Raw genomic sequence first — 14442 nt, 5'->3', positions numbered from 1 at the left:
CTGCACACGACATCGTCTCAACAAGCACTTCCCACGGCAACCTCTGAACAACTACTGCCAGTGGCGGCGGCGGAATAATACTCTTTGGCGCAATCTCTGGCGCTGTGACTCAGTGTAGCCACCTTTCAAACTTCAGAGTACACAAACGCCACTCATATGGCTAACTCTCTACGGAAACCGACAGTGAAGTTGACGCTTAAGAACAGATCTAGCCGGCCAAATGCGTTTGCAGTTAAACGTTTCTTGAGAGAAGTGGTGAAACTCGATTTTCACGAATTGATTGGCCGTCACCTTTGGATTGTAGCAAGTGTCATATATGTTAAACTTATCAATGGTGATTGCTGTGACAGACTAATTCGGTTGTCAGATTGGTGTTATAAGTTCCTTCACTCCGTTGGCAATGTAGGACTGTCCTTGTGGAGACAGAGGGCATTGGAATAAGAGCGGTGCGTGTCTCTGAATTACCATTTGAGGTGACTGCCCAGCAAGTAACGTCGACACTGCAGCAATACGAGACGGTTCTGGCCATATAGAGGAAAAGTGGTAGAGCTTCGAGACTTATCCGTTCTTAGTGGTCAGAAGTGATCTTTAGAAACACGTCGCCCCTTTTGTAGGCATTTGTGGCTTCCTCACGGTCGTTATTTATGGAGGGGTGGGGGGGGGGGGGGGGGTGGCAACCTCGCATATGCTCTTTTGTGGCAAAGAAGGTCACGTGCGGCCAGAGTGCTTACAACGACGGATTGCGTAACTGCTGTTAGGAGAGAATCTTGACTCGCAACGATCCCAAGCTCGGCCCCTCACATACGTCGAGGCAGCGCGAAGAACTGCGGCACCGCTCCCCACTGCACAAGCGCTACCGGTGAACCACAGGAGACAGCAGCTCTGCAGCATGGTCCGGTAGTGAATCAGCCAGTGAGACAGGTCAAAGACGCCCCAAGTCACTCTTTCTCAGCTCATATTGATTCCATACGAACGGAAGAGATGGATTTCGTCACTGAACTGGAGCAGGAGATTGGAGGGAATACGGAAACTCCAAATATGCGACAGTCTCACGGAGGAAGGACGCATGTCTCGCAAGAATCGTAAGAAATCGTAAGAAACAACGTACCACCCCCCCCCCCCCCCCCTTAATGCCGACGACGCAACTCGCCCATATCGAGAAAAGGCCAAACAAATACCACAAACGCAACCCAGCACTCCGGCGGCAGGTCATACAAAAGAACAGGAACCCGTACAGCAAGAGACGATCGGAGGTGACTATGGCGGTGAAGACAGTGGTGTGACACCCATGGATATGGGTATAGCGCGACAACGGAACTGCACAGAGTCCAGATCGCCAAATTCCCACCTTGCACCGAGCCGCCCCTGTGCACTATTCTGTGAACTGGGCAGATACTGTTGACCATGATAACCAGGGTACATGAATGACGGACTTACCGACAGCGTTACAGGACGCGGCCAGCAACAGACGCGTCCGCTCCGAATTCTATCGGACTGAGACAATTCCCCTGTTCCCTGCCAAGTACAATGATGTTGTTCTCGGAGGTGACTTCAACTCAGACACCAAATTACAGCACCGGCCCATAGCTCTCCACTATCGTAAGTGACATGTCCTTGCTGGACACGTGGATCTACCTATAATATAGGTATTTCTGTGTCCAGCAACGACGTATTATGGGAAAGCACTGAGGGTCAAGATCCTTAAGGCTAAGTCAGTGAACCGCATGGACTGCACATGTACGTCACGCAAACTTCGTATCAATCTTCAACAGTCGAAACTCCGGCTGACGATATTTTCTAACCACTTGGCATATATCTACATCATTAACCTTTCGCGACAGGTAACCTACGCGGAAAAGGATTGTGGAAGTTGAATGTAGTCGTTTCGAAGGATCGAGATTGCCATGCAGTAGTCACCCAAAATCTTCACGAAATGCATACAACATAAACATGCATGTCAGTCGGCGTTCCTGTGGAGGTTTCAGTGCGTCAAACCGGCTTTGAGGTGGACACTGATGAACTACTTCCGAGATAGAATGCGGTGGTACAACTACAGAGTGGAGTTTTACTTTAGTGCCCTCCGAGATCTGTACAACAGTCCAGAACAACGCAGGCCGGGTTGGCCGAGCGGGTCTAGGCGCTACAGTCTGGAACCGCGCGACCGCTACGGTCGCAGGTTCGAATCCTGCCTCGGGCATGGATGTGTGTTATGTTCTTAGGTGAGTTAGGTTTAAGTAGTTCTAAGTTCTAGGGGACTGATGACCTTAGAAGTTAAGTCCCATAGTGCTCAGAGCCATTCTAACCAGTCCAGTATAACAACCGGTTCGTCTTGTAGAAATCAACCACTTCAAAGGCAAACTGTTGCAACTCATGGGCCAAAAGATGAATGCTACAGTCATTAGAGCACGGCAAAGATATGGGGTCGCGCATGAACCACCCTCCATGCACAACATGGTAGGAAAAAAATAGAGGAACCTCTTGACGACACTTTGAAGGGAGGGCGACCAGCTGTTAACAACTCAGGCAGAGATAAAAAAGGGATTTACGGGCTACTGCGCCCGTTTGTACTCGCAGAAGGGTCCTCGAAGAAGGATGGAGCGACACTCGACGAAATGCTTACGGGACTGACGCGCCGACGGACCGCGAGACTGCTGATGAGATGCAATCACATGTGACGGAAGAGGAGGTGACGGCGGCTTTCCCAAATGGTCGCAAGAGTCAATCGTCGGGACCCGATGTGCTGTCCACAGAGTTCTACAGTAAGTTTCAGTATATACGAACGCCGACGTTGCGATAGTCCTCTGAAGTGACCGTACATTGCGGCTTTACGCGACGTCTGATCATCCCCGTTCCGAAGACATCGTCAGGATACTCTGTGCATCAGTTCCGGCCACTAACACCTCTCAATAGCGATTACAAACTCCTTGCAAGACTTTTGGCACTTTGTTTTAAAACCCTCATTACAGTGTTTACCGGAAAAGATCGGATAGGAGTCAGTGCCAACCGCACTATTCACATGACTACCGAGATTTGACAGCTATCACAGATGCATGCAGATTTCAAGGCGCCATCACGTCAGTAATGTGGTCTCTTTACGGATCACGGTCAATGTCTTAGTGAACGGGCTTTTGACAGGACCAATTCAGATTTCAATGCCCTGTCAGACACGGGTGTTCCCTGTCCATAGGCCTGTTTGCACTCGCGATTGAGCTGCAGTTGATTCAACTCAGCAAAACACTATGAGGCATCAATGTGCCAAGAGATAAATTTGTGTATCGGGCTTACGCAAGTGATGTAGCCCTTTAAGTCCGTTCGAACGAACAGATTGACATGGCACTAGCCCTGACTGAGAGCTACTGAAAAGTGGCTGGTGCACAAATGAATAGGCCGCAATCAGGAATTGTGAACATTAGCGGCGGGTTACCAGCGCAACCAGATGGACACATTCAAGTGGTTACTGGGATGAAATGTTTGGAAGTGGAGTACACTAAGAAAACGCCCTGTACGATCGCTTTCAACTACAAATGCCACATGAACAAGATTCGCGTCAATCCTCCTACACCCCTTACGGTCCCTAGATGCGCACCAAAAGGTCAAATTAGTTGACGCCTACTTGGTGCCGAAGTTTATATAGTGGTAAAAATATTTCCCGTTCTGCAAGCACCAGCGGACAGATTCAAGTCTGCCTTCGAACATCTCTTCAAAAAAAAGTTGCACAACGTTCACTCTCCTAGTGATTGGTGGCGGCCTCGGAATCACCAAGGTACAGACGCTTTGGCAATGGAAACACGACCAAAGCCGTCTGATCTCATTCCTCCTTACGGACATTGTGCCACCCAATCTGGACCCGCTGATAGATATTCACCACATATCTACCGTATAGTCTCACTCCCGTATTTTTCTTCTATACAACAGTTACCTGAGCAGGAATACTGCGCACTGATGATCTGCCCACAGTCCGCAGGGTGTACGGTGCACTTACTTCATGAAAGCGGCGGAACGTTTTCGAAAGCAAATAGCCTATGTTTGACTGGAATACGGTCTGTTGTATCATAAACCCCCAAAACTTATCGACGGCTGCGCCGGCGACGTGGTATTATTCTGTGAATGGTAAATACCCGACGCAGTCACATCTGCACAAGATCCATCTTGCGGCAAAGCCGTTGTGCAAGACCTGCCATACTCTAGTTTGCGGGGCAGCAAAGGAAGTGTGGCAACAGCTCTGTCGCCTATTGGCCATTCAAGCAATTTCTGTGGTGCCCTTACTTTATCCTGACGACACCGCATACCCAAGAACGAAGAGAAATTGTGAACACTGGCTAATGGGAGTCATTGTGTACTACGTATTATGCACCATGGAACATGCCGTTGGTGATAATAGAATGTTTCTGGGGAAACAACATTTGCTACTGATGTGAACTGGAATCTACCTCAAGAATTATACAAATTTTTACTGAAAATGTTTGAATATTTTCTGGTAATCCGTTGACGATGGGCATGAGCAGTTATGTATCGTGTAGGGCCCCCGCGTGCAGGCATAAGTTCCGCAACATGACGTGACATGGACTCGACTAATGTCTCAGATAAAGATGAAGGGAATTGACACAATGAATCCTTCAGGGATGTCCAGAAATCCGTAAGAGTACGAGGGCTGGATATATCTTCTGAACAGACACTCTTATAGGGACCACACCTTCTTCAGCAGGCAAAGGCATTACGATCCTTTCAGCGGTTTTATTTTACAGGCTCCGTCTCGTTACATTCTGAATGCCCCGTGCAATGACCATTCAAGTACTCTTTGCAGAGCATCATTTGTTCTTACTACATCGAGGCTCATCGACATTAACGTAGCTAGACTCTGTTTGATACTGCATTATTTGTAATGAATCTTCATTCACTTGGAGACGTACAAGTTAACTAAATCTCCTTTTACTGTGTTCACTTGATCGCTAATCATTTTTCTTCCTGTCCAGCTTTCCTACAGCGACAGTTTCTCCATCACTCTCTAGCCCATCTATCCTTACCACAATGCACAAAACTGTACACAACAGGAAAAAGCAAGTAAACTGTTTATCATTTCACAAGTAATCACCATAACTGTTAATAAATTTATCCACCTGCAATACAAACGGTCAATGCCTCCTTGGAAAAATGTTTGCAGTTGTCTACGAAATCATGAGTATAGCCACACATGCACCTATTTTTCCAAGGCGAATTGATGTCTACAGATGAATTTCTTCAGGACTCCATTGATATGGAAATCACATTGTATGGAGAATGTGTGAGGCCTTCCCAGCAAATCTTCCGCACCATAGTCTAAATTGACTTGACAACAAGTTGTTCTGACGATTTGTTGACAAGATGTTTCGACTACGTTGTAGACGTTTCGCTGAACACCGTCCACAGAGTCTCAAACACTCTCCATGCGATTTACATATTTTTGGATCCATGAAGACAGATATTCGTGACCATCAATTTGCTTCGTAAGAAAAAGGCACGCCTGGGTACAATTATGGTTCCGTAGGCAATTCCAAACATTGTTCCATGAAGGCGTGAAGGAAATGAGGTAAACGTGTTAACAGCTGCAGCGATTTCTTTTGAAATAGTAAAATGTGTACTTATTTTATTCCGATCTGTCTCAGTTCCACTGGACTGCCCCTTATACATAGGGAATGGGAAGTCAAAAAGTGGACGGAGGGTCATTCACTTTTGAGAAACAGTTGATAGTTATTTTTAGTAGTATGAAGGAGGTCAACTCAATCTTTGCATCATAGTATGAATGGTTCATTGTAAAGGGAGGTGCACCAGAAACTCTGATTCTAACAGAGAGCATAAATACGTCCCCATTCAAATCGAGAGTCACTACGCTGTATGTTTGTACTCCCACATGTACGAATTAATGTTAAAATAATATAAATTTGTGATTCATTTAGTAGGGAAATGGTTTCTCAAATGTGGAGACCTTACCCGTTTACACAGTGCGCAGCAGTGAGCACCCAGTTTTCATTGACGATGGTTCCATCGCAAAGAATATGGTCGTAATAGTAGTAGTAAACCTGAAACAAAAATAAAGAAACGGTTTATTACTGGAATTTCGAAAACGATTTAGATCGCCGCATCTTATATCGGCTAGTTGAGACAAAGGAACTCCTTTCCATCAGTCAGCTTTTATTATTTCTTTAGTTAATAGCAATCCATGGGTGAGAGAATTTCCTTAGGTACGTGTAATACTGCCACCGAGGCTTCAAATTTCAAAACAAGCCTTTGTTTCCACATACTTAGAATTGTCCAGGGCTGGAATATTTTGTTTCGATCTACATGGGTTGAAATACTTTAATGATATTTTAAAAGAAATTACTAAGTGTTAGTTTCTTACAATAGGAAAACTATCCAATGTGGTCCATGAAAGTATTCCAATTACACTTGTGGCATACAAAATTCATTCAAGTTGTTAGGCTCCTATCCGAAAGAAACTTTAAGTAGTGCTGAACAAATTACCAGCATACGAGCAGACGCTGATCGAACCAGACAGTAGGTGTCCTGTGTGTTTCGGCAGCAGGCACTCTTTATTCACGCTGATGGCAAGTGAAACACTGAGAAATAAATGCAATATTTACCCAAGACAAGGGGATATCAAGAGTATGTTTAGTCAATGGACAAAACTGCTAATTTAAACGTGTCTACTAGATGACTAGGGAGAATAAGACGACATGTAGTGGCGCAATATACACTACTTCAAGGCTTTTGAAGACTCTACCCTAAGAAAGATCATATTGTTTATGTGTGAACATGAGGTATTATTTCCCGGAAGATCCTGTGCATGGTCACACCTTACGTTTAAAACCCAATGTAACATCTTGAATTCAGTGGACAGCTTCACATTATCTATGATCCCGTGCTTGTACATGCAGCGTAATTCTGAGTGGTAGAGAAGTGTTGAAGTCCATTGTCTTTCTGTATGCTTTACATTTTTCTCTTCCCTGACGTATTGTTGTTGTTGTTAAAATCTGGAACCCAAACACTTGGTTGAAGCTGTCAGTGCTACTTGGTCACTGAAATTTACAGGCACCTCAATATTCTTGGTGTAATCATGACTTGCTTTTACCTCACATACTTATCATTACTAAGTTAACTCTTGTTTGATTCTGCTCTCACTATCCATTGTTTCCGTTAAGTTGTGCCCTAAAGATATCTTTCGGTAAAATCGCTCAGTGTGTTCAGTTAGTTACTAAGTCTTACCGTAAAATCAATTTTCCTCTCGAATATCATATTTCAAAAGCTTGATTTCTCTTACTACAGGTTATTGTCCACAGAAGCTTCCATCTCTCGCATTATGTAAAATGTGTAAAATATTGCTGAAACGCTATGCCATCAACACAGCTGCCCTGTTCCACTAAAATAATAGTATAACATATTGGAGACTGGGCACTGCTTTAACTATGGAAATGTCGTTTAGACAGGAGGCGGCTCCCTGCTGAGTGAGCAAGCACCTTAAGCTTATATAGAGAAAGGATGACTATTCTGCACCGGTCAGTAGTAAGGCTGTACCAGTACAAAGGCTGCCTGCAATTTTTGGCGGACCTCTGTGAATGTCACCCCTCCCTCTCCTCCACTCCCCCCTGAATCTCTCCTTTCTCCATCACCCTTTCCACCTAACCCTCCCCCTCCAATCCTCCCAAATTCTGTGAGCCAGTTTTGTAACTACAAAATGTGGAGAAAATCAAAAGGTGTTATCCTATTGGTCAGGAAAGTCAAGAGAGTCAGCAATGTTGCCAGTTGTAACTGAACATAATCCGAATGACCTACCAAGGTAAATATGAATTTGATAGGGTGACCAATAAACTGAATTACACTGATGATGACACTGGTTCTATGTATTATCCCAATACTACTACTACTACTACAACTACGTGATCAGGCCCAGTGGACAGCACGCATCTACAAGTTTCCTCCTCCACTGTATTCTGTCCATTGCTGCTATCCGCCATCCGTTCACATCTATTGACACTTGGTTTAAATCTTCATGGAGTCCATCCCTCCAACGCTTCTTGGGTCTCCCTGGTGGTATCTTTCCTGTAGGTGTGAAATCCAGGAGCTTCCGAGACCACCTGTGGTCCTCCATCCAGGCTAAATGGCCGGCTCACTGCATTGGTTTGTCTTTGACAGTTCCTGTTATGTTGGGCTGCTGGTATAGTTCCTCAAGCTCTTGGTTGTATCTGATCCTCCATTCCCCCGTATCTGCATCCAGAAAGGGACTGAAGATCTTCCGAAGTACTTTTCTCTCAAAAACAAGGAGCTTATGAAAGTCCTGTTTACGGATACTCCATGTCTCACAGCCATATAGAACAACAGGCTGGATCAGGGTTTCGCACAGTCGAATCTTGAGCTGGAGAGATATCTGGACCGAAGCAGTTGTGCAAGGCTGTGGTAAGTTCAGTTTCCTGTTTGTATTCTGGCATGGATCTCTGCTTCACATGACGAGTTCTCAGTGAAAAGTCCCCCTAGGTATTTGAATTCTTGCACTCTCATGTAGGACTGGTCCCCAACCTGCAGTGATTGTAGATGATCAGCAGTCTGACAATGACCATGCGTCATAACTAGGTACTCTGTCTTGACTTTGTTTATGTTTAGCCCAAATTTGCTGGCAGGCTCGTTTAGTGCTTTGGTCATTTGCTCCAACTCCTCTTCCAACCTAGAGAGTAAACAGATGTCGTCTGCATAGGCTATGTATGCCAGTCTCTTTCCTTCGATTTCAATCCCTTCGTTCTCTTGGTAGGTGTCGCGTACGATCTTCTCGAGGGCAAAGTTGAACAGAATAGGGGACAACCCATCTCCTTGCCTGAGTCCTGTCACAATTTCAAACTCCTCAGTTACGCGATTTCCCATCTTCATCTTTGCACGGGTTTCGTTCAGGCATATATTTATCAGATTGATGAGTTTCTCTGCTATGCAGACTCCCTTAAACGGTTGAGTAAGCTCTTGTGAGGTATGCAATCATAGGCCTTCTTAAAATCAACGAAAAAAATATGCAAATCTTTACCATATTCACCCAGTTTCTCAATGAGCTGCCAGACACTGAAGGTACAATCTACTGTGGAAATTCTTTAAATTGTTTAACGACCAATTTTCAGGGCAATTATCAAATGTTTATTACGTCATAAAAATTTACAATGTGGTTCATACCAATTACATTACGAGGATGTGATAGAAAAGGGAGCTATATTATTACGTGAGTTATGTGTGGCACCTGGAAGAGGAAGGTGTCTCTAATCTGGGAGGAAGTTAACTGATGAGACTGCTGTTGTTGTACCTGACCATTAAGCATGTGTCCTGGACAGTACTATTGTTCATGCAGTGTTAGAAGAATTTTCCATCCCATAGTCAACAATATGGAAAGTTTTGCAGTCTATTTCACTCTGATAACCATACTAGAGAAAAATAGTGCAGCAACTGAAACCTTATGATACACAGCCACATTCTGAATTTGGTCTTCAGTTTCTGAAAAGGACTGAAGTTAATAACATGTGACCAGTAATATTCTGTGGTGTGACGAGGCGCATTTTGCAGTGAATATGCAGAACTGCTAAATTTTGGGTACTGTTAAACAACATGTAGTGCGCATTCACAACCATTTTTTTTCAATCCGCCGTTCTTTGAATACAATACACCAAGAGGGTCTTTCAGGTGTATTGTGACGTACATACATTATCTAGAGCTCGTTTTGCTGCATGTGATTCCTACTTCATGTTCCTCACCCAGGGACAGATCGGCATAATGCGACCTTCCAGGAACGTGTTATGACCGGAACCGCTACTATTCGGTCAAATAGCTCCTCAGTTGGCATCACGAGGCTGAGTGCACCCCGAAAAATGGCAATGGTGCAAGGTGGCCCGGATGGTCACACATCCAAGTGCCGTCCACACCCGACAGCGCTTAACTTTGGTGATCTGACGGGAACCGGTGTATCCACCGCTGCAAGGCTGTAGCCACCATGTTTCGTTGCCGTCGATAATTCAGCGAATACTTGACCTGTGTGAGTAGCTTCACTTTAATTGTAACCAATTTGTATATGTCGTGGGATTGTAGTATTGAGAGCTAGATTTACAGAAATTTGTCGTCCATCAACACCGTACCATGTGACTTTAAGAGATCCGTCAACTATAACTATATTGAGTTCTCAGGTTATAACGTATCACTTCGATGATTATATGTTCTCACATTAATGAAGTAGCATGTATGTTGTCGCCTTTATTTATTAAGAGAACAGTAATTTTCCTGAAAGCTTACTACATATATGGTCTACATAATTCGATACTCTTACCACAGCATTAAGTGTCATCAAGACAGTGTGCACCCTGCCGCCGTTGGACAAGCAGCTGCAGCAGCGAGTCGTATACTCCTAGCTCACTCATTTGTTACATAGTTTAATTCTTAATTTCTTTGCGTGTTTTTGGTACTTGCATTGTTTAATTCATAAATTTCGGGCGTATTATAGTACTTGAGAGTTGTAGCATCACGTTTTTAGTACCTGAAGAGTGTAAAATCGCGTAGTCTCCTTCCGCCGCCAAGCAGTGTGTCAGCAGTGCGCAAGTAGCAGCATTACTTCATTTACTAGGCACTCTTGTATTTTAATAACCGTTTAAATTTTGTGTCGAATTGTTTGTGCTCTCTGTAGATTAATTCAGACGTTCTTTGCACAACAGTTTTTAGCATGGATAGGGACGGCAACTGCTGTGTTCGGATGCAGGCTGAGTTGGCATCTCTTCGTTCCCAGCTTCAGGCAGTGTTGGCTTCGGTCACACAGCTGGAGGCTGTTGCCAATGGGCATCACTGTGGGGGTCCGGATGGGGGTTTGTCGGGGACGGCCAGCTCGTCCCACGCATCCCCCGATCGGACTACGACTGTGGCTACCTGGGATACTGCCCACATTGAGGCTGATCCCTCACCTGTTGTAAAGTGAGAGGTCGTCTCGAGGTGTGGCAGGGGGCGAAAGACATTCTGGAGGGCTGAACAGAAGGCCTTTCCAGTTTGTCTGACGAACCGGTTTCAGGCTCTGTCTCCAGCTGATACTGATGTTCGGCCGGAGATGTCTGCTTGTCCTGTTCCAGAGGTTGCCCCTCAGTCTGCAAGATCCGGGCAGTCGCAGAGGGTGGGCTTACTGGTAGTTGGGAGCTCCAATGTCAGGCGCATAATGGGGCCCCTTAGGGATATGGCAGCAAGAGAGGGGAAGAAAACCAATGTGCACTCCGTGTGCATACCGGGGGAAGTCATTCCAGATGTGGAAAGGGTCCTTCCAGTTGCCATGAAGGGTACATGTTGCACCCATCTGCAGGTAGTCGCTCATGTCGGCACCAATGATGTGTGTCGCTATGGATCGGAGGAAATCCTCTCTGGCTTCCGGCGGCTATCTGATTTGGTGAAGACTGCCAGTCTCGCTAGCGGGATGAAAGCAGAGCTCACCATCTGCAGCATCGTCGACAGGACTGACTGCGGACCTTTCTTACAGAGCCGAGTGGAGGGTCTGACTCAGAGGCTGAGACGGTTCTGTGACCGTGAGGGCTGCAGATTCCTCGACTTGCGCCATAGGGTGGTGGGGTTTCGTGTTCCGCTGGATAGGTCAGGAGTCCACTACACGCAGCAAGCGGCTACAAGGGTAGCAGGGGCTGTGTGGCGTGGACTGGGCGGTTTTTTAGGTTACATGGCCTCGGGCAAGTACAGAAAGGGCAACAGCCTCAAAGGGTGTGGGGCAAAGTCAGGACATGCGGGGACCAACCAGCAATCGGTATTGTAATTGTGAACTGTCGAAGCTGCGTTGGTAAAGTACCGGAACTTCAAGCGCTGATAGAAAGCTCCGAAGCTGAAATCGTTATAGGTACAGAAAGCTGGCTGAAGCCAGAGATAAATTCAGGCAAAATTTTTACAAAGGCACAGACGATGTTTAGAAAGGATAGATTACATGCAACCGGTGGTGGCGTGTTTGTCGCTATTAGTAGTAGATTATCCTGTAGTGAAGTAGAAGTTGATAGTTCCTGTGAAATATTATGGGTGGAGGTTACACTCAACAACCGAGCTAGGTTAATAATTGGCTCCTTTTACTGACCTCCCGACTCAGCAGCATTAGTGGCAGAACAGCTGCGAGAAAATTTGGAATATATTTCACATAAATTTTCTCAGCATATTATAGTCTTAGGTGGAGATTTCAATTTATCAGATATAGACTGGGATACTCAGATGTTTAGGATGGGTGGTAGGGACAGAGCATCGAGTGACATTATACTGAGTGTACTATCCGAAAATTATCTCGAGCAATTAAACAGAGAACCGACTGGTGGAGATAACATCTTGTACGTACTCATAACAAACAGACCCGAAATTTTCGACTCTGTAAGTGCAGAACAGGGAATCGGTGATCATAAGGCCGTTGCAGCATCCCTGAATATGGAAGTTAATAGGAATATATAAAAAGGAAGGAAGGTTTATCTGTTTAGCAAGAGTAATAGAAGACAGATTTCAGACTACCTAACAGATCAATACGAAAATTTCTGTTCTGACACTGACAATGTTAAATGTTTATGGAAAAATTTTAAGGCAATTGTAAAATGCGTTTTAGACAGGTACGTGCCGAGTAAAACTGAGGGATTGGAAAAACCCACCGTGGTTCAACAACAAAGTTAGGAAACTACTGCGGAAGCAAAGAGAGCTTCACTCCAAGTTTAAACGCAACCAAAACCTCTCAGACAAACAGAAACTAAACGATGTCAAAGTTAGTGTAAGGAGGGCTATGCGTGAAGCGTTCAGTGAATTCTAAAGTAAAATTCTATGTACCGACTTGACAGAAAATCCTAGGAAGTTCTGGTCTTACGTTAAATCAGTAAGTGGCTCGAAACAGCATATCCAGACACTCCGGGATGATGATGGCTTTGAAACAGAGGATGACACGCGTAAAGCTGAAATACTAAACACCTTTCTCCAAAGCTGTTTCACAGAGGAAGACCGCACTGCAGTTCCTTCTCTAAATCCTCGCACAAAAGAAAAAATGGCTGATATCGAAATAAGTGTCCAAGGAATAGAAAAGCAACTGAAATCACTCAACAGAAGAAAGTCCACTGGACCTGACGGAATACCAATTCGATTCTACACAGAGTACGCGAAAGAACTTGCCCCCCTTCTAACAGCCGTGTACTGCAAGTCTCTAGAGGAACGGAAGGTTCCAAATGATAGGAAAAGAGCACAGGTAGTCCCAGTCTTCAAAAAGGGTCGTCGAGCAGATGCGCAAAAATAGATACCTATATCTCTAACGTCGATCTGTTGTAGAATTTTAGAACATGTTTTTTGCTCGAGTATCATGTCGTTTTTGGAAACCCAGAATCTACTCTGTAGGAATCAACATGGATTCCGGAAACAGCCATCGTGTGAGACCCAACTCGCTTTATTTGTTCATGAGACCCAAACATTATTAGATACAGGCTCCCAGGTAGATGCTATTTTCCTATACTTCTGGAAGGCGTTCGATACAGTTCCGTACTGTCGCCTGATACACAAAGTAAGTGCCTACGGAATATCAGACCAGCTGTGTGGTTGGATTGAAGAGTTTTTAGCAAACAGAACATAGCATGTTGTTATCAATGGAGAGACGTCTACAGACGTTAAAGTAACCTCTGGCGTGCCACAGGGGAGTGTTATGGGACCATTGCTTTTCACAATATATATAAATGACCTAGTAGATAGTGTCGGAAGTTCCATGCGGCTTTTCGCGGATGATGCTGTAGTATACAGAGAAGTTGTAGCATTAGAAAATTGTAGCGAAATGCAGGAAGATCTTTCAGCGGATAGGCACTTGGTGTAGGGAGTGGCAACTGACCCTTAACATAGACAAATGTAATGTATTGCGAATACATAGAAAGAAGGATCCTTTATTGTATGATAGCGGAACGAACACTGGTAGCAGTTACTTCTGTTTAATATCTGAGAGTATGCGTGCGGAACGATTTGAAATGGAATGATCATATAAAATTAATTGTTGGTAAGGCGGGTACCAGGTTGAGGTTCAATGGGAGAGTCCTTAGAAAATGTAGTCCATCAACAAGGGAGATGGCTTACAAAACACTCGTTCGACCTATACTTGAGTATTGCTCATCAGTGTGGGATCCGTACCAGATCGGGTTGACGGAGGAGATAGAGAAGATCCAAAGAAGAGCGGCGCGTTTCGTCACAAGGTTATTTGGTAACCGTGATAGCGTTACGGAGATGTTTAGCAAACTCAAGTGGCAGACTCTGCAAGAGAGGCGCTCTGCATCGCGGTGTAGCTTGCTCGCCAGGTTTCGAGAGGGTGCGTTTCTGGATGAGGTATCGAATATACTGCTTCCCCCTACTTATACCTCCCGTGGAGATCACGAATGTAAAATTAGAGAGATTCGAGCGCGCACGGAGGCTTTCAGACAG

The 14442-nt window shown here is 45.0% G+C and overlaps 1 protein-coding gene across 2 annotated transcripts in view; it reads right to left on the bottom strand.

Moving 5' to 3' along the window:
* The window catches only part of LOC126266707 (trypsin alpha-3-like), a 185751-nt gene that overhangs the window by 157901 nt on the left and 13408 nt on the right, over positions 1–14442 (bottom strand). Inside the window, exon 3 of one of the 2 annotated variants that reach the window (XM_049971154.1) lies at positions 5968–6056. The exons of the other annotated variant lie outside the window; for it this stretch is intronic. Coding sequence (XP_049827111.1) covers positions 5968–6056 — 89 coding nt within the window. The remainder of the gene's footprint in view (positions 1–5967; positions 6057–14442) is intronic. 2 annotated transcript variants of the gene reach the window in all.

This window comes from Schistocerca gregaria, chromosome 4 (genome assembly GCF_023897955.1).
Source record: "Schistocerca gregaria isolate iqSchGreg1 chromosome 4, iqSchGreg1.2, whole genome shotgun sequence".
NCBI classification, from domain to species: Eukaryota; Metazoa; Arthropoda; class Insecta; order Orthoptera; family Acrididae; genus Schistocerca; species Schistocerca gregaria.
The sequence above is the reverse complement of the archived record's forward strand: the minus strand, read 5'-3'. Positions and strand labels throughout refer to the sequence as shown.